This window comes from Symphalangus syndactylus, chromosome 18 (assembly GCF_028878055.3).
Source record: "Symphalangus syndactylus isolate Jambi chromosome 18, NHGRI_mSymSyn1-v2.1_pri, whole genome shotgun sequence".
NCBI classification, from domain to species: domain Eukaryota; kingdom Metazoa; phylum Chordata; class Mammalia; order Primates; family Hylobatidae; genus Symphalangus; species Symphalangus syndactylus.
The window spans coordinates 16,223,495-16,249,046 of record NC_072440.2 but is presented as its reverse complement, the minus strand read 5'-3'; the positions used below and the strand labels follow the sequence as shown (position 1 = coordinate 16,249,046).

Here is a 25,552-nt window from a genome sequence, read left to right as displayed (position 1 = left end):
TCTCGAAGGAACAACCTAGGATTGCTGTTTTGATTTTTCAGTTTAGACATTACTTTTAGATTTCTTACAATGGGAAGTGAAGATTTAGAGATTTAGCTTCCCCACTCACATATGCATCTTTTCACCTGTTAGTATTGCTATCCCAATTTTTGGTTGAATATTCATTATATGACATTATTTTTCTAAAGTAGTTAATTATTTTGTTTGTTTGCTTGTATTTTCATGTGCCCATCATAGTTCATCCTCAAGTCTTCTGCAGAGCTTTAAACACCCCTCTGTAGTGTGATGAGATGTGCTAGGTCATCTGTCTTCTCGTTTTTCTTGGAGGCTTACCTCCTGGAACCTCCAAGCCCTGCTCCCATTGGGACTGATTGATTTCCAGTCCTGCTTACAGTCACCATCTTCAGATGGCCATCTTTTCCTTTCACCTTTCTTCTGTCTTGTAACCCCTGGTTCTGGGATCCAGTGGTTTACTTTTCCTTGGTTTACACCCTCATTTTGGTGGAGCACACCCTCCAGTAGCTTTCTGAGAAAGTGCACAAGAGAAATATCTGGCAGACTTGCATGTTAGAAAAGATCTTTATTCTGTCCCGTCTTAACTAATAGTTTATCTAGGTATAGAATTCTGAGTTGCAAATCATTTTCCTCTAGAATTTGGAAGGCATTTTTCCTTTTTTTTTTTTTCAGTGTCACTATTGAAAATTCCACTGCTGTTGGGATTTCTCATCCTTTATATATAACCTATTGGGTTTCTGGAGAATGTGCTTAATGTGGGTCTTTTTTCATTTATTTTTTCTGAGCACTCTCTTAATGGAAAAATTTTGTCCTTTAATTCAGAAACTTTTCTCATTTCCAGTTTTTTCATCCATCTCTTCCTCTGATTTCTCTTCCTGCAACTTGTAGTACTCAGATGTTGGGCTTTTTTTTTTTTTTTGAGACAGGATCTTGCTCTGTCACCCAGGCTGGAGTGCAGTGGTGCAGTCACAGCTCACTGCATCTTTGAATTCCTGGGCTCAAGCTGTCCTCCCACCTCAGCCTCCCAAAGTGTTGGGATTACAGATGGGAGTCACTGTGGCCAGCCTGACTTTTAAATCTTTTCTCACCTGTTATTTACTTCATTGTCTTTGTTATTTTAGTCTCTGGGAGATTGCCTTGACTTCATCTTCCTACTTTTGGCCAAATTAAAAAATATCCTGCTATGTTTTTATTTCTTTTGTAAAAGCACCCTGCTAAAACTTCATGGGTGCAATATTTTATTATCTCACCAAGGGTGTCAATGATATGGTTTAAAAAAGCATTTTCCTGCCTCAACCTTCTTTTCTCTGATTTCCTTTCCTTATTTGATTTGGCCTCTGACTCTTTTTTCACTGTGGTGGATTTTTCATTTTTTCTTTTCTTTCTTTCTTTCTTTTTTTTTTTTTTGAGACAGAGTCTTGCTCTGTTGCCCAGGCTGGAGTGTAGTGACATGATCTCGACTGACTGCAACCTCCACCTCCCAGGTTCAAGTGATTCTCCTGCCTCAGTCTCCTGAGTAGCTGGGTTTATAGGCACATACCACCACTCCCAGCTAATTTTTGTATTTTTAGTAGAGACAGAGTTTAGCCATGTTGACCAGGCTGGTCTTGAACTCCTGACCTCAGGTGATCCGCCTGGCCCAGCTTCCCAAAGTGCTGGGATTACAGGTATGAGCCACTGCGCCCGGCCTTCACTGTGGGGTTTTTCTCAGAGGCCTGATGACACTGCATTTGTGTATACGAATTGAACATCTGAAAGCTGTTGGTTAGCTCTGTGTGTGTGTGTGTGTGTGTGTGTGTGGTGGGGATAGGGGGATGTGATCATGGGGCCCTGGCCATGTCTTTGGGCAACCCCTATATCGGTATCTATGGGTTTTTCCTCCTGCACCTGTTTTTCTCCCCAGTTTTTCCTTTCCAAGTCTGGCTTCCAGATTTGATAGCTAAATGGGTCTGGAGGCTGGGACCCCAGGGTTCATCCGCTTGCCTCGATGTTCCCTAAATGGGGCTCTCTGGAGTTTTTGTGTGCCCCTGGTAGTGCTCCCCACTTCTGTGGGGATGAGAGGCAAAGGGCATGACTGCTGGATGGGTGCAAGGTGGGAGGGGCCTGGGTCCCACCTGCTTCTCATGCAGGTTCTAAGTCAGACTGCAGCTCTTGGGCTTCTAGTCCCTGAGATCCCCTGGGGCTCTGGCCACAGCTCACCTTGCTTCTTGTAGCTCCACATTCCTCATACCCACTCCCAGGACTTTGGTTTTTGTTTCCTTTGCTCAGCTAAGCCAGTCCACCCATCCATCTCGTTCCAGCTTCCAAACCTCTGTCCTTGGCAGGCCATGCCTTTTCCTTCCTTTATTGCCGATTTCATGGGATGTCAGCCACAATTGGAGACAAACATGGGCATTCAGAATCCCGTCCTACACACGGGCCCTTTGGGTCCCACCATCTGACCCTGTTAACACCCTCCATGGGCACCCCACCCTGGCACCACGTACACACCTGTCTGGAGGGCCTCAGAGAATTGAAAGGGCTCTCAGAGGTCAGGACCTTTATGTCACGTCTTCATGGAACAGATGGGGAAACTGAGGCATGAGGAGGGGAAAGGTCTCACTACCCCAGGTCGCATGGTGAGATAGTAGAGAGCTGAGCTGACTCTCAGGCCAGGGCTCTCCCACAGCCTCGTGGGGCAGCTCTGTGGCATGGGCCTTGATGTCATGGACTCTTGATGTCTGCTGAGTGAGCGAAGACCATGACAGTTGGGAGGCTGCCACCTGATGGGCTCACCTCATCCTAACAGTGTTGGTTACCATCCGTGGGCCAGCTATTTGGCCTCTGGGAACATCCTGTAGCCGATCACTTAGGAGACCTTTGTTGAGTCATGTGACCTCCCCGGCCCTTGCCATGTGTCGTAAGGGATGACAGAACCTCATGGATTCAGTGGCTGTGCGTTGAGTGCGTACTTGTCACCGAGCCCCATGCTGAGGATAGAGTGCTGAGCCAGGCGGGGGCCTTGAAGGGGCTCCCAGGCTGCTGGGGAAGCGGACAAATCAACTCGCAGTTGGTTTGGTCATCAGGGCTGTGAGAAGCACGTCCCTGGGTGCTTGTTGGGGGGCACCCATCATCCTGCTAGGGTTGAGTGAAGAGAGGGGCTCTTGGAAGTTGTCTTGGAGGAAGTGGCCCTTGGGTTGGCTGATAAAGTGCGAGTTGAATTGGAGTTGACTCAGAAGGAAGGGCGGGAAGAGGATCCCAGTGTGTGGAACAGCAGATGCGGATGCCAGGAGGCCGTAAGCACCCAGAGGGGTGCAGGGTCGGAGGAGGAGGGCTGAGATCAGAGCACTGCAGGGAGTACGGTAGCCCCTGGCTGGGGAAGCTGGGGGCCACCAGGGGCCTTTTGTGCACATCTCTGGGCACGTTTGTCCTTCCGGACTGCGACTTCTGAGGAGGTTCCCACAAAGTCCTGCTAGCTACAGGTAGCCTTGATTTTTGGGGGAAAACACGGAAAACTTTCGGCCTGAAGTCATATGTGCTCTGCAGTAGCAGTGGAAACAAGCAGTTGAAGATGATTAGGACTGAATGTTCCTGTTTTTAAAACATTTCCCAGGAAAAACAAATGTTTGAAAGTTAAACATTTTGGCTATTAGGATGGAACAGAAGAAAAATCACATTTGCCTTTTAAATCCAGGCGCCAGAGCTGAGTTTTGAATCCAGCAGCCTCCCATGCAGGACCTGTGGAGGCTGGATGAGGCCAGGGGGTTCTGCAGCTCAGTGGGGGGTCTGCCGTCCTAGGATGTCTGTTCTATCTGGGGTGTGGTGGCACCGAGCTCTGGGGAGGCAGACCTGGGTCCCAGTGAGCTGCTGTGTGGCCCCAGGCAAGTGACCTGACCTTGTAGGGTCTCTGTTCTCATCTCCAGCTTTGCAGCTCACATTTCTGGGCTGTGCCATACATTATGGCATTAATCTTCCTGAATAGCCCCGAAATGCAATGAAAATGGCTAACATCCAGGTTGTATTAACCTTGCCTTTTATTTTCTGCATTCTGATGACATCTGAGGGCCTTGCTGAACCAGGGGGATTGTCCCTCCCTGGGTTAACCAGTTCCTAGATACAGCAAATAACTACACAAGCCAACCACTCCACAGCGCACAGTGAAGTGGATAGGGCCACTATCCACCTGCCCTGATCACCCCAGGGGTACTGCAAGACAGTTAGGGACAGCCCCCATGTCCCAGAGCCTGCCAGAATTATTCGAACTAGACAGTCCTAAGTCTCTTTCCCTTGCTTTGCCCAACCCTTCCTTTGGAAACCATGAAACAGGCTCCTGCCCATGTTTCCCCCTCACCCTCCACCTCCTAATTGTGCCTGGTGCTTCCCTCGCTGGCCAGGCATGGTGGAGCATGGCTTGCATTTTTAGAGAACTGTGAGTGTATGCCTCCTTCGTGACAGTCATTTCTGCGTCCATGTGTCTTATCAAACTTGCTTAAAAACAAATCCATGCAGAATTATAGGTACAGCGTGGGGCTCACGTGTCTTCATCAGCTTGATCATTGCAAGAACTCTGTGGGGAAGCATAAACGTGTGTTTTACAAATGGGGACACTAAAGCTCAGGGAAGTGAGGGTTCTCATTCTGGCCAGAGAGCCAGTGGGAGGTAGAGATGGAAGTCAGGCTAGCCAGCCTGCACCCCTACCCACTCTGCTGCACTGCCTCTCATCTCTGTCACGGGGAGAATGGCCCGTGCCTGCTAGGGGTGTCTGGAAGCATTGAATGCATGTTGCTGGTTGCAGTGCCTGGACAGGGCACTCAGTACAGGGTAGCAGAATTCAGCTTCTGCAGGCGCAGCCCTGCACTGTGTTCCCCTGAACTCAGCCTTGGCTGTTGGCCCAGACATCTGACTCCAGAGCTCTCCCGCCTGTTCAGGTTACACACAGAATTCCCTTTCTCTGCATGGTCAGCCGCAGTCCTCTGTGTGTGCTTGGCCGTGTGATGCCATTCCTGGCGTTCATGCACCAAGCTGCACCAAGACCCCACGGTGGCTCACAGCTGACTCTCGCAGCTTCCTCCATCCCGGTGTGTTTCTAGACCATGCGCCATACCAAGAAGTCTGCTAATGTGAATCTCCTAGACATCGGCAAGTGTTTAAACACAGAATTGTCAAAGACATACTAAAAATGCAATCAGAGATCGTTATGCCGTCTCTTTATTCCATCCCCCTCTGTTGTGTTCTGCGAGATGGGAATGGGCGGAAGAAGCCATAAGTGGGCATTTTCCTGATTGTCACTGCATTTAGAGAACACTAAAACTCCGCCGGGCTCAATACTTCGCTCCGGGAATGGCATCGATGGTGGAGAAGCTTGCACGTATCTTGTTGAATTTAACAGATTATGCAGTTTGGAGGCAGCACTTTCTGTTAAATGGGATGGGTAAGTGTTAGCGATAAAGAATTGTAACCTTTTGGAGAGAGATTAATCTCGGAAGCACAAAAAGCAGAGACTTCCATGCGCGTCCCCCTCTGCCCCGTGCGGCAGCTGCTCTTGTTGCGATGTGGAATCTGTGTGTGGATGCACAGCTATTTGAATACACGTATGTGGCAAATGAAAAGTTAAAACAATAGGGCCATCCTCTAGTGCTCTTCTAGTTAATACTTAAACATCTTTTCTCCAAGAAATCCATGGCTAGCAAATGCCAGGACGTTGAATGATCTGGCTGGGACAAAAGGAGGCATTTGGGAAATATGGTCTGAATGTTTTCATGGAGATACAAATGTGTAGAATTGCTCCCCAGCTCAGAAAAGCAAGGGGAGGTAGGACTGGTTTTGGCATCAAGGACCTGGGGCTTGTGGCAGAGGCTGGGAGATCAGCGTCCTTGCCCACCTAGCAGAGTCTGCCTGGCTTGTCTCCAGTTTCAGGGTTTCACCGGTGCCACAAGTCCCTGCTCCACTCTTCCCAGATGTCCTCATATCCTTCCAGTCCCCTAAACTGTCTAGTCATCAGGCATGTCCTACCAGAGGCTGGTCATTGTTCAGACATCTCTGAGGCAGGAGGCCAGGGTTCAAGTCCTAGCTCTCTCCACTGTCTCGCTGTGTGACCTTGGACAAGTCTCTTCCCCTTTCTGAGCTCCAGTTTCCTCCTGTCCAATGAGTGGCATGGATTAGGAGAGCTACAGGCCTCTTGGTGGTGTCTGGTTCATGACTGTGTCCCCAGCGGAGCCTCGCCGGGGTCTGGAACACAGAAACATTGGGCTCACGTTTAATCAGGGCTCATGGAGAGCTGACCAGGGCAGGGGGCTTTGCAGTGGGTCCAGCTTCAGGGAAGAAGGTGGGCATTCAGCCTAAGGGGCATTCAGGATAGGCTCAGTGGATTCTTAGCTTCTGTTGGGTTGATGAGGTGAGGTGGATAAGAAAAGGCATTTGGACCCATCTGTGCCCTTGCTGAGCCTTACCAAGGCAAGCACAGCCCCCAGCACCTGCACTACTGTCCACCGTTCCCAGCCCGGGGGTGCTCTGCAGAGAGGCTTTTTCTTTCAGCTTTCCCATGTTGTGCCCATCTTTGGTCCAGGGGGTCATGTTATGTTCTGGTCTCCAAGGTTGGTGCTGCCTAATCTCTTTTCACACCTGCTTGGAGAACAGCTGCTTTCCTGGGATTCAGGTGCTTCTGGTGGCTTCTCAGGCAGCTCCCATCAGGGCAGTGGGGAAGCTTCCCCGTGTGTCAGCCGTCTTACCTGCTGCAGGGAGGAACAGCAGCAGGAAAGGGCAAAGAGAACAACATCCATTTCCTCTGTGTTCAGTGCAGGCATTAGGTGGAAGAGTTTGTATTCATCTAATTTTTCCCCCATAAAGCCCCTGCAAATCAATTAGTTGGTTGAGGTCCCCAAAACACTCCCCTCATTCACTGTTTAGATGGAGGGTTGTGATGAAATTAAGCAAGAGAGCCTCTAACGATTGGTCACTGGGAGTTGTATCTATGTACGGGTTGGTAAGAACTGCAGGGTGATGGGAACACTGGAAAACAGAACTGCAGGGTGATGGGAACACTGGAAAACAGAACTGCAGGGTGATGGGAACACTGGAAAACAGAACTGCAGGGTGATGGGAACACTGGAAAACAGAACTGCAGGGTGATGGGAACACTGGAAAACAGAACTGCAGGGTGATGGGAACACTGGAAAACAGAACTGCAGGGTGATGGGAACACTGGAAAACAGAACTGCAGGGTGATGGGAACACTGGAAAACAGAACTGCAGGGTGATGGGAACACTGGAAAACAGAACTGCAGGGTGATGGGAACACTGGAAAACAGAACTGCAGGGTGATGGGAACACTGGAAAACTAATGCAGCCTTAGGCTCTAACAACAGAGGTGGCAGCCCTAGAACAGAGGAGGAGACTCCTCCTCCCCACTCCGTGATGGTCAGGCCATGCTGGAACTTCTTTTCTGTGTCCCCCATACCCACCTGCAAGAGAGCAGGTTTAATTGGAGAAGATTCAGAGATGGACAATCAAGACTGTGGGTAAGGAGGGTGAGTCAAAAAAATGCCCTACCAGGGACAGTTGGAGGAAACGTTTGAGGAAAAGGGGTGACACAGAGGTCAGTTGGTGGAAAGCAGACAGTCAGACCTGGCTAAGGATGGATTGATTGATAAATGCATCCATCCACCCATCTGTCAGTTCATCTGTCCACCCATCCATGTATGCATCTATGTATCCATCTGTCTATAAACCATCTATCCATCCATCCATCTATATATGCATCTATATATTCATACATATATAAAGCATCCATCCATTCACCAAACCATCCATCCATCTACCCACCCACCAACCCATCTATAAACCATCCATCCATCCATTCATCCATCTATATATGCATCTATATATCCATACATATATAAAGCATCCATCCACCCATCCATCCACCCATCCATCCATCCATCCATAAATCATCCATCCATTCATCCATCCATCCATCCATCCATTCATTCATCCATCTATATATACATCTCTATATCCATACATATATAAGGCATCCATTCATCCATCCATAAACCATCCATCTATCCATTCATCTATCCATGTATGCATCTATATATGCATCCATCTACAAAGCATCCATTCATCTATTCATCCATCCATTCATCTATCTATAAACCATCCATTCATTCATCCATTCATTCATCCACAAACCAGCCATCTATCCATTCATCCATCCATGTATGCATCTATATATCTATCCATCTACAAAGCACCCATTCATCCACTCATCCATCCGTCTATCTGTAAACCATCCATTCATCCATCCATCCATCTATAAACCATCCATCCATGTACCCACCCATCCATGTGTGCATCTATGTATCCATCCATCTATAAACCATCCATTCATTCATCCATGCATGCATCCATCTATCCATGTGTGCATCCATATATCCATCCTTCAATAAACCATTTATCCATCCATGTATCCATCCATCCATCCACTGAGAGGCGGGGTAGCATGATGGTACAGAGTACACCTCAGGATACTGCCATAGGGTCTACCAAGTGTCCATTGTCCTCTGTAATTGTCAGTCATTTTGCTATTGATTTGTGTCATCTTAGGCAACCTCTCTCTGGGCCTCAGTTTCCCCAGGTTTACCTGGGAATAGTAACACTTAAGTGTCTGTGAAGGTTATGCACAGCTGGTGAATGCCAAGTCCAGGTGGACACCCACAGGCATTCTTGTGACTTTGGACTCAGAGGGATGTGGTGCCGGACAGTTTCTGTGTTCATAAGTTGATGTCCCTTTGCCTCCAAGCCATGAAGCAGACAGTGTTTGAGGGTGTCACCCCAGCAGGTGGTGGCTCCTGCCCTGCTGCCTTGCTTTATGTATGGGAGCTGGGCCTTGTGCCCCATCCACTCTTTTCTGGGAGGGAAAAAGCCTCAGTCATCAGCTGCTGAGGTGAGAAGAAGAGAGGAGAACTGACAGCTTCTGCACCCCGCCCAATCCCCAGTAGTTGGGAGCTGCAGAAATAAATGAAACTGTACAGTTGGAGTAATTTGCTAATTTGCTTAAGTAACACCCCCAGTCAAAGACATGACATAAATACATGAGCACTGGCTCTGCACCCCCAGCTTGGGCTGCAGGATGGATGGGTGATGTGAAGTGGAAATGTGGTGAATCAGAGCCCAAAGGTAGTGATGGTGGCCACCCCCAACCCGAGCTGGGAGCTCTGGCTGCCTCCCTGCTGCAGTGTGTTTGGGGAGGGGCTCGATGAGGGGTCTGCTGGCCTTGGAGGAGTCCGAGGTGCCCGTCCAGAGGTATGGGGTCAGCTGGACCAGCGTCCCCCTCCGCAGCCGTGGGGCCTGAGCGGGTTTCCCGGCCTTTGAGCCTCATTCTGCTCAGCTGCAAAGAGGAGATAATAGAACCAAGTACCTTGGGGGTGCTCTAGGGAAATGAGATCTCAATTCTCCACCAGGGGTCCGGAAGTGGCCATCTTTCCTGCTGTGTCCTCCCGGACCCATTGCCAGCTGCTCAGGCCCACGCAGCCCTCCTCCCTCCTCTCTGCAGCCTGAGCCTCACTGGAGAGGGCTTCTCTGTACCATGCCTGGTCACACTGTGGGGCTGTGGGCGGCTTCGTTCGCCAGACTCCTGCTGGGGCCTGCTAGGGACAGAGCTGGGGGAAGCAGACATGCCTGCCTCCAAGTTCTTGGAGCTCTCCCATGAGCACAGCAAGCAGAGTTCCCAGCGTCCATCAGAGTGGGCTCTGATGAACAAGAGGAGGTGGAAGGGGCTTGGAGAATCTCATCCCAGTAGCCTGATTGGAAGGACCTCGGGCCAGGGCCAGGCCGTTCCCTTCATGTCCCCAGGGACAGAAACCCAAATGCCTGTTAGGAGTGGGCAGTACCTTCAAATGATTGAAGCGGACTAGGTGTGAGACGGTAGGGACAGGTGGGGACTGGGGCCAGCTGGACGCATTCATCCTGTCCAAGGGAACACAGACACTCAGCACTTCCTGACTGGACCAGGATGGCCAGAGGTTAAATTGTATTTATTTCTTTATTTTTAGAAAACAGAAGTAATGAAATGTTATTAGGAATCTCTCAAATTTTTGATGTTGGCAACAAATTCAAGTTTTAAAAAAAAGTTGTGCCAAACAAAATATGTCTGTAGATGGGTCTGGCCTGCCTGCTTCTAGTTTGCAAACTCTGGCCCAGGGAAGCTCTTTGGTTTTTTTGAACATGAAATTTTGTACATTTCCATTGATTATCTTCTATAATATCAGAACAGTCCTACAAGGTCGCTGTTACTTTTCTCATTTTACAGGTGAGGAAACTGAGGCACAGGGAAGCTAAGTCATACAGCTGGTTGGTGGCAGAGTGGGTCTGGGATCCAGGCTGCTGGAGCTGAGATTCTGTGGCCTGCTAAGTACCAGTGGTCCCCCATGTACCAGTAGCCCCCTGCCCCGGAGTTGATAAATCCCAAAGAAGAAAGAGCAGTGCTTTCTCAAACCTGTAAAGCAGTCTGGGTTGGTGAGTCAGCTATGAGTAGATTGGGATTTTCTTCCTGTTTTGCAGAAAACTTCTGTCTTGCCTCGGGGTTCCGTTTCTTACCGCCCTGGCCCACCCTCCCTGGCCAGGCTGGGACCTGGCCATTTGCCGTGGCCATAGGGCACGTGGTTAGACAGACAGCACAAGTCTCATCTGGCTGGGGGTAGAGAAGAAGCTTATAACGGGGCACTGGACCCTTCTGTTTCATTGCTATTAGGATATAATAATGGCTGTAGTTATAGGACATGTACTGCTGTAAACCTCACTCTGCCCTTCCCTGGAGCTCACATAGGGGCTGGGGAGGCGGGCTCTTCCTAGAGTGCTTCCTGAGAGCTGAGTGTGATGGCACATCTTCTGAGTCTCAGCCCATATTGCGAGCATCCATTTCCAATAAGAAAAACAATCCTTAGTATTTGGAGCAGAGGCATTTCTGGAATTTGGTTCCCCACGGAATGCTCACACAGCGGGAGAGGTGGAGTTTCTGGTCATGGTGGAAAAGGCTGTGCTGTTCCTGGGCTGCTGTGTTGTCCCAGGGGACAGACCACGGTGCCCGTGCTGCTGGGCATTGCCCCTGGAGGGTGAGGAGTGAAGGGGGTGTTGTCAGGGGAGGGGCTCAGTGGAGCCTGATGGCCAGACAAGTGTTCGGGTACCTTGCCTTGAGTGTGCTTTAGCAGTGAAGGTCATGGTCTCCCAGGGATAGAGGGGATGCCTCACGAGGTGTCGGTCTTTGTTAGCCACAGTTACTGCTTTGTGAACTGGTTATGGAATGTCACCATTTTCCTGTCTGGGCCCCCATCCCCTCGAGGCCCCTGTGCTGTGCCGGCGCCTTCGCTACTTGCCTGACCCTCCAGGGCACTCTCCTCCCAGGAGGGGCCAGGAGAAAGGCTTGGGTCTCCAAGTGCACTTTCAACATTTCATTTTTTATCCAAATCAGGGCTTACAGGTACTATCTTGACTCTCCAGGCCCATGAGAGCCCAGCAGCTGAGGCTGGTGGGGAGTGGAGAGTCAGGGGCCCGAGCCTGAGGTCAGGCTGGCTCAGATGGAGTAGGGGGCAGGGGCGAGTGGCGTTTACTGAGACAGAAGAGCTGTAGTGGTCTTGCACCTGCATAGAGCCAGCCTGGTGGGTGAGGCCTGCCGGGCAGCTGCCGAGAAACCAGCCCCCAGCCAGTCTCCTGGGTGGCAGTGCACACTCCTGCCTAGGGCATCCAGAAAACTGGACCCCAGAGAGAGAAAGATGTGTACCTTGGAAGAACTACCCAAAAGTTCGCACACAGCAAAGCTAGAATGACACTATTGTAATTCGGTGGCTGTATACATAGACATTTTTGTTTTGATTCCATCTGGATTTTGTTTTGGCTTTGAATCTCCATGGCAGCAGGGGTGGGTATACTATAATATTTCCTGAGTGTGGGGTCTCCAAACATGTGAACTGGGCTCTGCAAAGACCTTGCAATTCCTTTTGGAAAGTGGAGGATAAAGAGTCCAAGATACCCAGGGTGTGGGGGCCTGGGACCATGAGGTCGGTGACAGCTAGGGCTGGAGGTGCAGGGTGGGCGTCTTCTTCCAGGAGAAAACTAGTCCAGACAGAAGAAACGGAGGCAGAGAAGTCCCAGGATGAGGCCAGGCACTCTGCAGCTCAGTGGCCTGGGAGGAACCTGTCCAGCTTCTTCTCAATGATCTCAGGGGCCAAAGGCCAGTGGAGGCCTGGGCAGGGCAGGACCGTGGGGACAGTAATCAGGCTGCTGCCTCCTTTGATCTGATGAAGACACCTGTTGGGGGCCTGGCAGCAGGTACCCCTGTCAGCAATTCCAGCAGCTTCCTCCTGCCCGCCCCTCTCTCAGCCATGCTGTGGCTTCTGGAAAAGCTGACAGCTGTGTGCTGTGTGTCTGTCTGTGTCCACCCCTGCAGGCAGCCTGCCCTACGAGTACAAGATCGTGATCGCAGGCAACCACGAGCTGACTTTTGACCAGGAGTTCATGGCCGACCTCATCAAGCAGGACTTTTACTACTTCCCATCTGTGTCGAAGCTGAAGCCGGAGAACTATGAGAATGTGCAGTCGCTGCTGACCAACTGCATCTACCTTCAGGACTCGGAGGTCACTGTGCGGGGCTTCCGGATCTATGGCTCCCCATGGTGAGTGGGCCTGGGTACTGGTCCTGCCTGCTGGCGAGACCAGAGCTGAGGCTGAGTGCAGGGGGTGTAGGGGATGGGAGTAGCAGCAGGGAGCTCCGGATGCGAGGCTCAGGACTGAATCTTGACCCCTCACCCTCTGTGTGAATCTAGGCAGGTCACTGCTGCTCTCTGGGCCTGTGTTCCTATATCTCACTGAAAATAGTATTATCAGCTATAACCTGTGTTATACTGTGCAGTACTAGCTCACTTACAGGCAGGTACTATTATCTCCATTTTATAGGTGAGGAAACTGAGGCCCAGAGTGGGTGAGGACCTTGCCAAAGGTCACACAGCTAGGAAGGGGCAGAGCTGGGATTAAACCCAAGCAATTTGGTTCCAGAACCCCTGCCTTTAATGAATATTCTATAATGCTAGGAATCTCGCTAATGCTGTCTTCCTGCTCCATACAAAAAAAGATGCATATATCAGGGACTGGGGGAGACGATGATGGTAATAATGATGATATTGGTGATAATGGTGATAATGGTGATGGTGGTGATGGTGATGATGGTGATGCTGATGGTATAGTGATGATGGGATGATGGTGATGGTGATGATAATGATGATGGTGATGATGGTGGTGATATGATGGTGATTATGGTTATGTTGATAATGGTAGTGATGGTGATGATGTTGGTGATGATGGTAATGATAATGGTGGTGGGAATGATGATGGTAAGGTAATGACAATGATGAGGGTGATGGTGGTGGTGGTATGATAATAATAGTGAGGGTGGTAATGGTGATGGTGATGATGATTGCGATGGTGATGATGGTGATGATGATGATGGTTGTGGTGATGGTGGTGGTGGTGATGATGACGATGATGATGAGGGTGATGGTGATGATAGTATGGTGATGGTGGTGGTGTGATGATGACAGTGAGGGTAGTGATGGTGATAATGATGGTGATGATAGCAATGCTGCTGATGATGGTGATGGTGTGATGATGATGGTGAGGGTAGTGATGGTGATAATGATGGGGTTGATGGTGGTGATGCTGATGGTGATGGTGATGATGATGATGGTGGTGATGATGGTGATGATGATGATGGTTGTGGCAATGGTGGTGGTGATGGTGGTGGTGGTGATGACGACGATGATGATGAGGGTGAGGGTGATGATAGTATGGTGATGGTGGTGTGATGATGATGTTGAGGGTAGCGATGGTGATAATGATGGTGATGATGATGGCGATGCTGCTGATGATGGTGATGATGGTGGTTATGCTGATGGTGATGATGGTGATGGTGAAGATGGTGGTGATGGTGGTATGGTGATAATGTGATGATGGTAATGAGGATGATTATGGTGGTAGTGGTAGTGATGGTGGTGATGATGGTAGCAGTGAGAATGATGATGGTGATGATGATGATGGTGGTGGTGGTGTGATCATAATGGTGAGGGGTAGTGATGGTGATAATGATGGTGATGATGATGGTGGGGGTGGTGGTGATGATGATGATGTTGATGATGAAGAAGGCAATGGTGATGATGATGATGGTGATGGCAGGAAATAATTTCTGAGCAATTACAGTAATCTAGGCCCTAGGCTAAAGGCTCCATAAACCTTATCTCTAATTCTTCCTCAGCCCTGTGAGGACTGATTTATTATCCCTATTCTATAGGTGGACAGAATGAGCGGCCACAGGGTGCCCAGTGCTGGCAGCGTGAGGTGGGCTTCATACATGGAAGGGCAAGATCACATATGCTTAAATGTGTGGCTTGATCCTGGAAGGCTCCCTGGAGGAGGTGGGGTAACCTGAGCCTTGAGGGAAGAGAAGGGTATTCACAGGCAGGGAGGAGTAACGTGGCCTGAGGCTGCACTATCAGGAAGCAGCACAGTCAGCGAGGCTAAGGAGCCCTTTAGAGGCACAAAAGGCCTGCCTGGGTGGAGGGACTTCAGAGAGAGCTACTGCCAGCACAGAGCATCTGGGAAACCCCTGGGCTGCTCTGGTTGGGGCCACATGGTGACCACTTGGTGGCTGGGGGCTGTGGGCAGATTTAGGACCTGGTCTCATCTTGCCACGGCCTTCTCATGGAGCAGAGGGGAAGGCAAGGAGGTGCAGGGCTGTCTCATCTTCCCTGGCTTTGGCAGGTGCCTGCTGTTATCTCTCTGGACCTCATGATGTACAGGGTCTTGGTGAACCTTCCCTGCAGCCAGTGAGGTCCCAGACAAGGGCCTTTGGGTACTGGAGGCTGTTCAAATTGGGATACCACCACTTTTCAGCTGTGTGACTTTGGGCAGGTGGCTCAGCCTCTCTGGTCTTTCTGTGTAGTGGGGAAACGACACCACCTGCCTTGTTGGGGGGTTGTGAGGTCTGTGTGGGCCCATCCAGGTGAAGGCCTGGCTCAAAGGAAGGCCCTGGAGAGTGGCTGTGGTCATTTATTATTACTGGGGTGCTCCTTGGGGAGTGAGGAAGAGGATAACTATTTAGTTTTATTCCACAAACCCCAAGGCTGGGCTAGGGCTGCAATTACCCCATTTTACAGAAGGGCAGGCAGAGGTTCAGGCAGGGATGTGGCTTGCCCAGGGCACCCACGGGATGGCCCTTCAGGCTTCCAGTCCTAGCTCTTCCTGCTCCAGGGTGGAGGCCATTCAGTGGCCTTTCTGAACGCCTCCCGTGTGGCAGGTCTCCGTCCTCAGAATAGCCTTCGGGCGCACACGGGCCTTTTTGGCCCCCTGAGGTGATTGAGGCCTGGGGATTGAACTGATATCCTCATGCCCTCAGGAATAAACTTGTTAATTCATTCATCGAGGATGCACAGAGTGCCAGGGAGACCCTGGGGACATGGTGTGGGCAGACAGACACCGCTGCTACCTTCATGGGGTTTACGTTCTCATGGGAGACTGTCAACAGCCAACTCCATCATCAGTAAGAGCCATGAAGGAGGGGCCTTGGGTGCTGGGGTCAGGGCAGGCTTCCCACGGGGAAAGCCAGAGGTTGAAGAGATACAGGCAGCTAAGTGCAGGTGAAAGGGTATAGCAGGCAGAGGGAACAGCCTGGGCAAAGGCCAGGAGGCTTGAGAGGGCCTGGGGCATTTTGGGGACCGCAGAGCTGAGTGTGGCTTCCGGGGGCCTGGGTGGATGACAGCAAGAGAGCAGAGGCTGGGCAGCCAGATCGTGTTTGGTGCCGCCAGAACCCAGGTCCCTGGGTCCCTGGCCATACCCCTGTCCACCCACCGTGCTGCTGGTAGCTAGGACTTTGCGGGGCGGCCTTCTCCCTTAAGGGTGTCAGGTAGCCTCTCTGAGCCCTGGGCTTCCCAGTAAGTGGAAAGGTGACATAACGTGATCTAGGGAGCGTGGGACACCACCCTGTGAGAGTCTCTCAGTGGAGAGGGACCCTCAGCTGCCGGTATCCCCAGGTGATGCTAGAAGCGACACAATTGGAAGTGGCATTAACCAGCCCCTAAAAATGTATTCACAGCTGAAGAACCCCCTGGTCTGGCTGCCGATCCTGCCTGGTGTTGAGTGGGGTGTGGGGGGGTTGTGCACCCCCTCCCCAGCTGTCTGTCGAGGTTCTGGCTGGGGTCCTCCACTCCCCTGGCGCCGGCCGCCTGGACATATGGCAGCTCATTTGGGGGGTGCAGGTGACGGAGCTGCTTGTGATCATTGTGAAGTTCAGATGTTCCAGATTTTCCTTTTCTTCCCCTCTGCCCTCAACATATTGGCTACCACGTGGACTGCAGGAGGCATTCCCTCCAGCTTTAGAAGCACAGTTAGACCAGCAGGCAGGGAGCAGGGATGGAATAAACACTAGCAACGAGTGACCTAATAGCTGCTGCAGCTGGACATGTGGGCAGGGCTGACCAGGCTGAGGGGCAGACGTGTTCACCATGTGGCCTTAGGAGGTAGACGGCACAGCAGAGGACAGAGGGAAGTGACAGGAGGCAGTCTCGCCAGTGCAGGAAGCCTCCCCCATAGGCAGGCACCCAGGGGAGAGGTGATGTGGCTTTACCGAGCAGTGAGCTGCCCGTCACGAGGGGCATGCGAGCAGGGGGTCTGCTATGGGTGGGCCTAGTGCCCTTCCAGCCTCTTCCCCTTTACAGGGCCACAGTTCCTCTGCCTGTGGCTGGCAATTCCCCCTTAAGCAGAGGGATGCATGGACCCATTCCCAGGAGGTCCTCTCTCTGCTAGACTTGGAGGCTAGCCTTGATATTGAGGGCTTTACATAGCAAGCTAGGAAGGGGAAGCAAAAAGCAAACATATGGTTATAGCAACTGGCTTTTCTTCTGTTACCACTAAGAGATACTCTGCTTGGGAGAATGGTAGGTCAGATTTTCTTTTTCCCTGGAGATGGGGTCTTGCTCTGTCGCCCTAGCTGGAGTACAGTGGTACAGTCACAGCTCACTACAGCCTCGACTGCCTGAGCTCAAGTGATCCCCTCACCTCAGCCTCCCAAGTAGCTGGGACCACAGGTATGTACCACCATGCCCGGCTGATTTTTAAAATTATTTGTAGAGATGGGGTCTCATGATGTTGCCCAGACTGATTTCAAACTCGTGGGCTCAAGCAGTCCTCAGTGGGTTAGATCGTAATGGTTTTGACTTCCTTGTTTGTTGAGCCACACACTCTGAGGCCCGCTGTGGTTTGTCATGTGCCTGGCTCTGTGCAGGGCTCGGGAGACCCTGAAATGGATCAAGTCTGCCTCCCAGGAGCTCTGGTTTTCCAAGGGCCTATAACTATAGGGGGCAGGGGCCTGTGACTGTTGGCATCCTCTGCTTACCCAGCCTTTGCACTAGCCAGACCCCCTGCTCAGTGCTTGCTTGCACGTTCTCATTCAGTTCTTGCAGTGGATTGATTCTCATGGGTGTGTGCTGGTGCAGCGTCTCTGGGTGGTGTTCATTTGCATTCCCCTAATGACCAGTGAGGCTGAGAATCTTTTCCCATGTTGATTGGCCACTTAGATGGAAGTGCTCAAGTCTTTTGTGCATTAAAAACAATAATTGGGTTGTTAGTCTTTTTCTTACTGGTTCATGGAGATTCTTCACGTATTCTGATTATGAGTATGAGCCTTTTCCCAGTTGTGATGTTACTAATAGCTTTTCCCACTCTGTGACCTGTCTTTCTCCTGTCTTTGCAGAGCCATTGGGTGAACGGAAGTTTTAAATTTTGGTGTAGTCAAATATCTTCGTGTTTTTCTTTGTGATAAATGCTTTTGGTACCTTATTGCAGAGATCTTCTGTTCTCTGGAATAATGAAGTCTTCTTTCTTTTTTTTTTTTTTTGAGATGGAGTCTCACTGTGTCGCCTAGGTTAGAGTGCAGTGGCATGATCTTGGCTCACTGCAACCTCTGCCTCCTGGGTTCAAGTGATTATCCTGCCTCAGCCTCCTGAGTAGCTGGGATTACAGGTAGCTGCCATCGTGCCCAGCTAATTTTTGTATTTTTGTAGAGACAGGGTTTCACCATGTTGGCCAAGCTGGTCTTAAACTCCTGACCTCAAGTGATCCACCTGCCTCGGCCTCCCAGAGTGCTAGGATTATAGGCATGATCCACCTTGCCTGGCCCTGTTTCTATATTGTCTTCCAGAACTTTTGCTGTTTTGCCTCTTATGTTCAGGTGTTGGATCTACTGGAAATGATTGTGTTGATGGTGTGAGGTAGGGATCTTGTTCAGGGTTTTTCCACATGGACACCCTCCTGGCCCAGCACCATGTGTAGAAAGCCTATCCTCTTTACTCCTATCACCCTTATCTGACACATGGGGTCTGTGTCTGGCTTCTCTCTCCTGCTCCATTGGGCCATTCAGTGTAGGACCACCCTTCTTTATTACTCTGGCAGTTGATTTATCTTCTCTTTATTCTACTAGAGCGTCTGAAGCTTCATAGGTACAGGGACCCAGATCTCTCTTTCTCATAGGCCTAACTCCAGTGCCCAGTACAGAGTCTGGCTCCTCATAATAAGTATTTGTTGGATGAATGAATGAGTGGATGAGTGACCAGATGGATGGATGGCAAGCTGTGGGGACTCAGTTAAAATCCAGGCCTGATTTATTCTCCTGCGACTGAACCTTTCTGGGGTTCCTCCCAGGCCTGTCACCAGCTCCCTCCCCTCTGGTTCCTTCTTCCTCTTCTGCTGTTCTCTCTAAAGCAAGGCCTAACTGTGCCCCCTGCTGGCTTGCCATGTTGCCCCCTTGATACCATCCCCTTCACTCTCAAGCTGAAGGCCAGATGCCTCCTCCTGTGTCCCCTGGATCTTGGGCCCTGCCCTCCCCAGCAGGGGTTCCATCACAGCATCATCACTACTGGGGGCAGGGCCATAACCACCGCTGTGCCCTGCACTTACCAAGCCTTTTGGTCTGTCCAGGCAAGAAGGGATGAAAGTCTTATTAGGGTGGCGTGTTTGTGCTGCCCCCTCCCAGGGCACTGTGATGTTCCAGGGCTCAGGGAGGCCGTTTGTGGACCCTCAGGTGCAGCCAGTGTTGGGCCTTCGCTGAGAGCAGCTTAGCAGAAGGGGGCGGGAACCAACTGCAGGAGAAGAGGAAGAACTCAGCTGGTACAAAATCCTAAGTGTTAAAAAAAATCCCGTATACATACCGTATTCATTTATGGGTTTTGGATGCATTTTTTTGTTCTCATTTAACTGAAAACGGCCTTGATTTTAAAAAAAAAAGAGTGAGGGAGAGAGTGAAATTGGCACGCAGCGAGTCCATCTGGTCTAATTACTTCTGGTATTTTGAAAGACGGGATCCAAACCTGCTGAGACATTAAACTTCGAGAAGTGGCTGCCGGGCCCGTTGCTGGGCGTCTGCGCTCGGATCCTGATTCTCGGCTCAGGGGTTTCACTGTCTCCCGGCAGGGCTGGACCTCAAGGCCAGGCAGGGGTGCCAGGATGCCCTGCACCTCTCCGTGGGACCCAGCGGCCTTGGGGGTCAGCCCTCTTCAAACAGCCAGGGCTGCTCCAGACCATTCTGGAATATGCATTCTGGTATGTGGTTCCCAGCTGTTTAACTTTGGGTCAGAATCTTGGCTTTCTGTGAAATGCCAAGAGGGATAGTCCCCTTGCAGAACTGCCCTCGGGATTGAAGGAGGTCCTGTGTGCGCACTGCTTGGCACATGGTGGGCATTCACATGCCTGCTGCTCGACGTTTATGACCACCCAGGCTAGGGGACGGAGGTGATATGGGTGGTTTCTCTACTGCCCACAGCCATGGGACAGAGCTGCAGCCAGGTGGCCTCTGGGACGAGGCTGGGGTGGGTCGTGGCACTGGCCTTTGACCTCTGTTCCTTCCCTTCCCCTTGTGCACTCAGCAGCCCTGCCAGTTGGATGGGGCCAGAACGGAGCAGTCTGAAACTTGAAATCTGTACCCTGAAAGAGCTCAGGGCCAGGGGTTGATGTGATTGTAGTGACAGTCCCTGTCTTTTGCTGGCCCGGAGGCCCTGTCCTCTGAAACAGTCAGGGAGGCCTAGACTCTTGTCCCCCTTTTATGGCTGAGAGGTCTGAGACCCCAGCAAGGAAGTGTCTTGTGTGAGGTCCCGCGGGAACTGAACGAGCTGGGCCTGCATGGCAGGGAGGATGGAGGCCCCACCTGGTGTGCACAGTGAGCTGCCAGAATGCTTCTTTCTAACTTGATGAATGTATATTTTAGAGAAAAAAAATAAGACAGGATGATCTCCTGGCCCCATAGCTTCCGCCTTGCCTCCCACCAGAACGGGGCCGAGTCCAGGGAGTGGAGGGCAGGGTGGGCGGGATGCTTGGCCTGCCCCGAGGCAGCCCCCACTCCCCCCGCTGTCACTGCTGATGGGTGACAGTCGTGAGGCTGGTTCTCCCGTCTCCACTCTGCCCCATGGCATGCTCCACCCAGGATTCAAGGCAGCCGGTGATGCCACCCTTCCCAGGAAGCCCCCCGGGGGTCGGTTTGGACTGCCAGCTTCTCTGCAGCATGCCACGCCTCCTCCTGTCGGTGCCTCCTCCTGTCTCTGCGTGAGACACAGGCGGGCCTGGCACTCAGTGCCAAGTTTCTGACCTGGAATCCTTTGCCCTTTCTCTTTTTTTTTTTTTTTTTTTTTTTTTTTGGAGACGGAGTCTCGCTTTGTCACCCAGGCTGGAGTGCAGTGGCGTGATCTCGGCTCACTGCAAGCTCCGCCTCCCGGGTTCACGCCATTCTCCTGCCTCAGCCTCTCTGAGTAGCTGGGACTACAGGCGCCCGCCACCACGCCTGGCTAATTTTTTTGTATTTTTTTTAGTAGAGACAGGGTTTCACCGTGGTCTCGATCTCCTGACCTCGTGATCCGCCCGCCTCGGCCTCCCAAAGTGCTGGGATTACAAGCGTGAGCCACCGCGCCCGGCCGCCCTTTCTCTTAAGAACCCTTTTAAATCTTGTGTAAAACATTTATGTTTTAGTCTCCAATAATTCCCTCTGGGGTGTTACGGGTATTGTCATTTTAGATGGCAGGCTCTTGGCCAGAGAGGTGCAATCTGGGGGAGTCCTGGGCAGTCTGGCTTGGGGTGTGGCTGGTTTAGGGGGTGTAGCCCAGTTTGGGGGTGCTCCCTGGGGGATTGTGTCTGCCTCAGTCTGTGGGCACACCCAGCAGGGGCCACTTTACGTGAGTTTCTTGGCTTGGGGCATCCTGGACCACACAGGTCTGCTGGCCTGAGGACAGCCCTGGGGATCCAGCTCCTGCTTCCTGTGGCCAGTGGGGGCCTTTTCTGTTCTGCTGTTTTCCTGAAGCCCTCTGGGGCCCAGCGTACCAAGGATGGAGGGCAAGTCCAACTCCCCACTTAAGTGGCCAAGGCCTCCCTTCTTGCGGCCCCATGGCCGTTAGGACTATGCCGTCTGGTTCCAGGGGCCAGCAGTCCCCGTGCACCTGGTGCGGTGCTGCTTGCATGTTACCTTGTATTTCTGGGTGGTTCCAGCACAGGGCTGGCCTTCCCCAGTTTGTTTGGGCAGGTGAGGCAAAGACGTTCCCCCCTGCTTCATACCCGAGACCCGCATTTGGCCGACCGCCCCGTGTATTGTCCCATGTAATCTGCCTAGCAACAGGCAAGGCAGGATGGTCTTCATTCCCATCTTACAGACGGGTCAGGTAAGGCTTGAGCAGGTCTAGCACCTGCCTCCAGATCTCAGCCCTAGGAAGAGGCAGCCCCGGGTCTGCCTCAGGTGTGTAGACTTGGGCAGCTCCTGGCCTTGGCCGTCCAGTGGGCAGCTTGCTCTGGCAGCTGCTGCCTGGCTTCCCCGGGGCCCAGCCTCTGGCAGTCCCTGCTGAGCTTTGGGCTCCTGGATCCCTGTCCCCTTCTGTGACGGATTCCTCCTGAGCACTGGGTCCTGCATCTGTAAAGAGGACTCTCCCTCTCCCCTCACAGGGCCCTGGATGGTGAAACAGGGTGAGGCACGGAGAGCCATGCGGCTGGGGCATTGTGGAGACCTACATGGCGCTTCCGTCATCCCCTGCCTTGAGCCCAGATCAAGTCAGGAATTGCCGCATCTGCTTAGGGGTGGCTGTAGAGCCTGTCGTCTAGGGCAGGTGTGAGCCCCGCCTGAGTCTCTCAGGGAAATGGGGCATCTGTGATGGCTGCTTGAGGGGCTTGGGAGCCAGCTGGCATGTGCCATGGGTGAGGGGGCCCAAGGCAGCCAGCAGTGCCCACCCAGAGTGATCCCACGGCCGCCCACCTCCTTCTCCTTCCTGCGCTGGCTTCTTAGCGCAGCATCAGTTAAATTCTGATGGAGGCGAAGAAATTCTTCAGTTTCTGGTAGCTTGCTGTGCTGCTTCTACAAACACACAGACACACACTCACACACACATATTCACATACACACACACATTCATGTACATGCACAGACATTCCCATACCATACACACTCACATGCACATTCACAGATGTACACACAATATCATGTACACACAGAAACATTCACATGCAACATTCACATATACACACAATTCACACGCACACATACCTATACACCTACACACACATTCATACTCATATACATGTCCACACACTCATACACACATGCGTTCACACACACATCCACATACTCAAACACATGCATTCACACATCCACATCCACACACATATTTATAGACACATACACATGAATACACACATTCACACACACACATTCATACACATACGAATTCACCCATACGTGTATATTCACATATGTACACTGACACATATTCATACACACATTCACACACACTAATACACAGTCACAAATACCCACATACACACTCACACAGTCACACACATACACATGGAGGCACACGTCATACACATTCACACACACACATTCACACTCACGCACAGAGTCACACACAGACACCGCCACGATCTCTCTTTTGCCCCCTTCCTATCTTCATCTTCCGTTCACTTGTCCAGATAAAATTGATTTCACATGGCTGTTTTCCTTTCTAGAAGGCCCCTTAACACACGTGTGCACACTACTCCAGGAGATTAATGTTTGAAACGAATCATCTGCCTCCTTCCTGCCGCAAAGTCCCAGCGAAACAAAAGATGGATGATTCTGTGCATGGGAAGGGTGGGGAAATTAATTAGGAATGACAAAGGACCCCGTTCTTCGGTTCCACTTATCTTGCTGCTGAGTTGCCGTACGCGGTTGTGTGCCCCGGCCAGGTGTGTGATTGACGGGCTTTGGGGACACGTTGCCAGCTCCACGTTGCTCTGCCCCATCTCGGGCAGCCATCGGGCCCCAAGGGCAGTGGAGCTGGACCCCTGCTGTCCATCTCCCCCAGCCTTTGCCTGGGCCCACCAGCCTAGGAGATGCAGAGGGAGGGGTCAGGGCAAACCCCTCTCACCAGGACTGGGCAGATGACAGAGGAAGTTCGGACAGTGGGACATCCCCAGGAGACAGACACCACCTGTGGTGTGAGGAGTCAACACACCGGTCTGGTCTCCATGCAGGCATGCCCTCACTTGGGAACCAGGCATGTCTCTGACATCTCTAAGCCTCAGTTTCCCCTGTTGCAGAATGGGAATACAGCCTCACTGGGGTGCTGGGAGTGTCTGGGGAAGGACTCGGGGCCAACGACAGATGTCATCCTCACCAGAGACACTCTTAATATTGGCTGTGGCCATGGCTGGCTCCCTGGAAAGCCCGGCCTCTTTGGGGAGGGGAGGTATTGGGGTGGGAAGAACAAACAGGTAGGGATCAGGACAGAGAGTGCTTGGCCTTGGGGGAAGGAGATTGGACCTGGACCTGGACAGACTCCTAGAGCTCAGGGGCCGCTGCAGCAGCCACATGGCTGGAACATGTCACAGCCCTGCTTGAAGCTGCAGCTCCTGTAGAGTAGAGACAGCAAAGCTGTCCTCAGAGGATTGTCACGAGGAGGGAGTCTAGGAATACCTGGCCGCTGGCAGGTCCTGTAAGAGGCCCTTCTTCCTCCACAGGACTTTCATGGTGGTGGTCACCCCAGCAGGCAGCAGGGTTGCCAGCACTCAGCCTGCACCCTGGGAAATGGGGGCCCTGGGGAGGCTGGGAGGGCCCCCAGGGGAGGCGAGCCTTCCTGGGGGTCCAGATGCAGCAGAGGGGTGTGAGCACCTTGGATCTGGGTTCGTCTCTGCGGCTTCATCTGTAAAATGGCCATGTAAGTCCCCAGTGCAGGTTCATGGGGGAGGGAGAGAGAATGGGACACTCAGCAGATGGCAGAGGTCTCAGAGAGTTCTCGTGACTGTTTTCATCGCTGATACAGGTCTTGGGGCTTCCTGACTGTCAGGGGCTCTGAGGTGGGGCTCCTGGCAGGAGGGTGCAGAGTGAAGAGGGCTAGCGTGTAGTTCCTCCCACCTGCCTGTCGGGTAGAGCACCTGTTTGTTCATTTCATTCTTCGTTCATTAATTCATGGCCATCTTGAGCAACCCCTCCCTGAAGCCGGCCTGGGCAGGAGGGGTTCAGGGATGGACCTCAGTCAGGGTGGAGAGGGGACACCTGTGCTGGGGGAGGCAGGTGATCAGAAGAAACTCCTGGAAGAGGTGGCCTTTGAGCCAGTCCTTAATAAAATATGGGTCGTGGATAATGGGAGAGGCTACGAAGGGCATTTCAGATTTCTGAACTAGCACGAGCAAAACCTGGAGGTAGGGAAAGGCCAGAATGTGTTTAAGAAGCTGGAAGTGGATGGTTAAGGTTGACAGGGGTGGTGAGCTCTGTGAGGAGCCTGAACAGAATGGCCTGGAATGTGGGCGGGGCAGATCCTAAAGCCCCATGTGCCAGGCTGAGGGCTGGGCTTGTCCTGGAAGCAGCAGGGAGCCATGGGAGGCGCTGGAGTGGAGGAGTGACATGCAGTAAATATGTGGGTGGGGTCCTAGGAGCCAGGGGTGCAGGCCTCTTCCCCTCTGTCCAGTTGGGGTTAAGAGGGGAACTGGCAAGGGTCAGGGAGCTCAGAGGAGCAGGCAGAAAGTCATCTTGGGAGAGGGAGACCCTGTGGCCTGGCACCCCAAGAATTGTCCGTGTGTCAGCTGCCAGTTTGGGCACAGGATGCAGAAGCCCTGAGCCCTGGCCCATGCCCCTCTGGCTTCCTGTGTGTCCTCGGACACACTGCTTGACTTCTCTGTGCTTCCGTTTCCTTGTCTCTAAAACAGGGGGGCCTCCCAATAGTTTTGCCCTGAGGATGAACTGAGCTACTAGACGTGACAGCGACTGCTAAAGGGGATTTGCTGTGGGCAGGGTGGTGGGGCGGGTGGCGCGAGGGTGATTCCTGGTCACATTTTCATCATTCTGGGATGGACATACAGAGTATAGGCCCTGGAACTAGCATTCGGGGTTTGAGCCCTGGCTGTGTCACGTGGGTGCCTCTGTCCATCTCAGTTTCTGCATCTGTAGAGTGGAGGCTGTGGTGGCAGCTGCCTCTCTGGGGGGAGGGGGGCGGTGAGGATTGAGTCTGGCTGTCCCTGG

The 25,552-nt window shown here is 52.0% G+C and overlaps 1 protein-coding gene across 3 annotated transcripts in view; it reads left to right on the top strand.

Annotated features, from left to right (window-relative positions):
- Nucleotides 1-25,552, top strand: part of MPPED1 (metallophosphoesterase domain containing 1) — a 93,450-nt gene that overhangs the window by 50,195 nt on the left and 17,703 nt on the right. For all 3 annotated transcript variants that reach the window (XM_055252835.2, XM_055252836.2, XM_055252838.2), the window contains exon 4: nucleotides 12,437-12,662. In XM_055252835.2, the coding sequence (XP_055108810.1) occupies nucleotides 12,437-12,662 (226 nt within the window). The remainder of the gene's footprint in view (nucleotides 1-12,436; nucleotides 12,663-25,552) is intronic.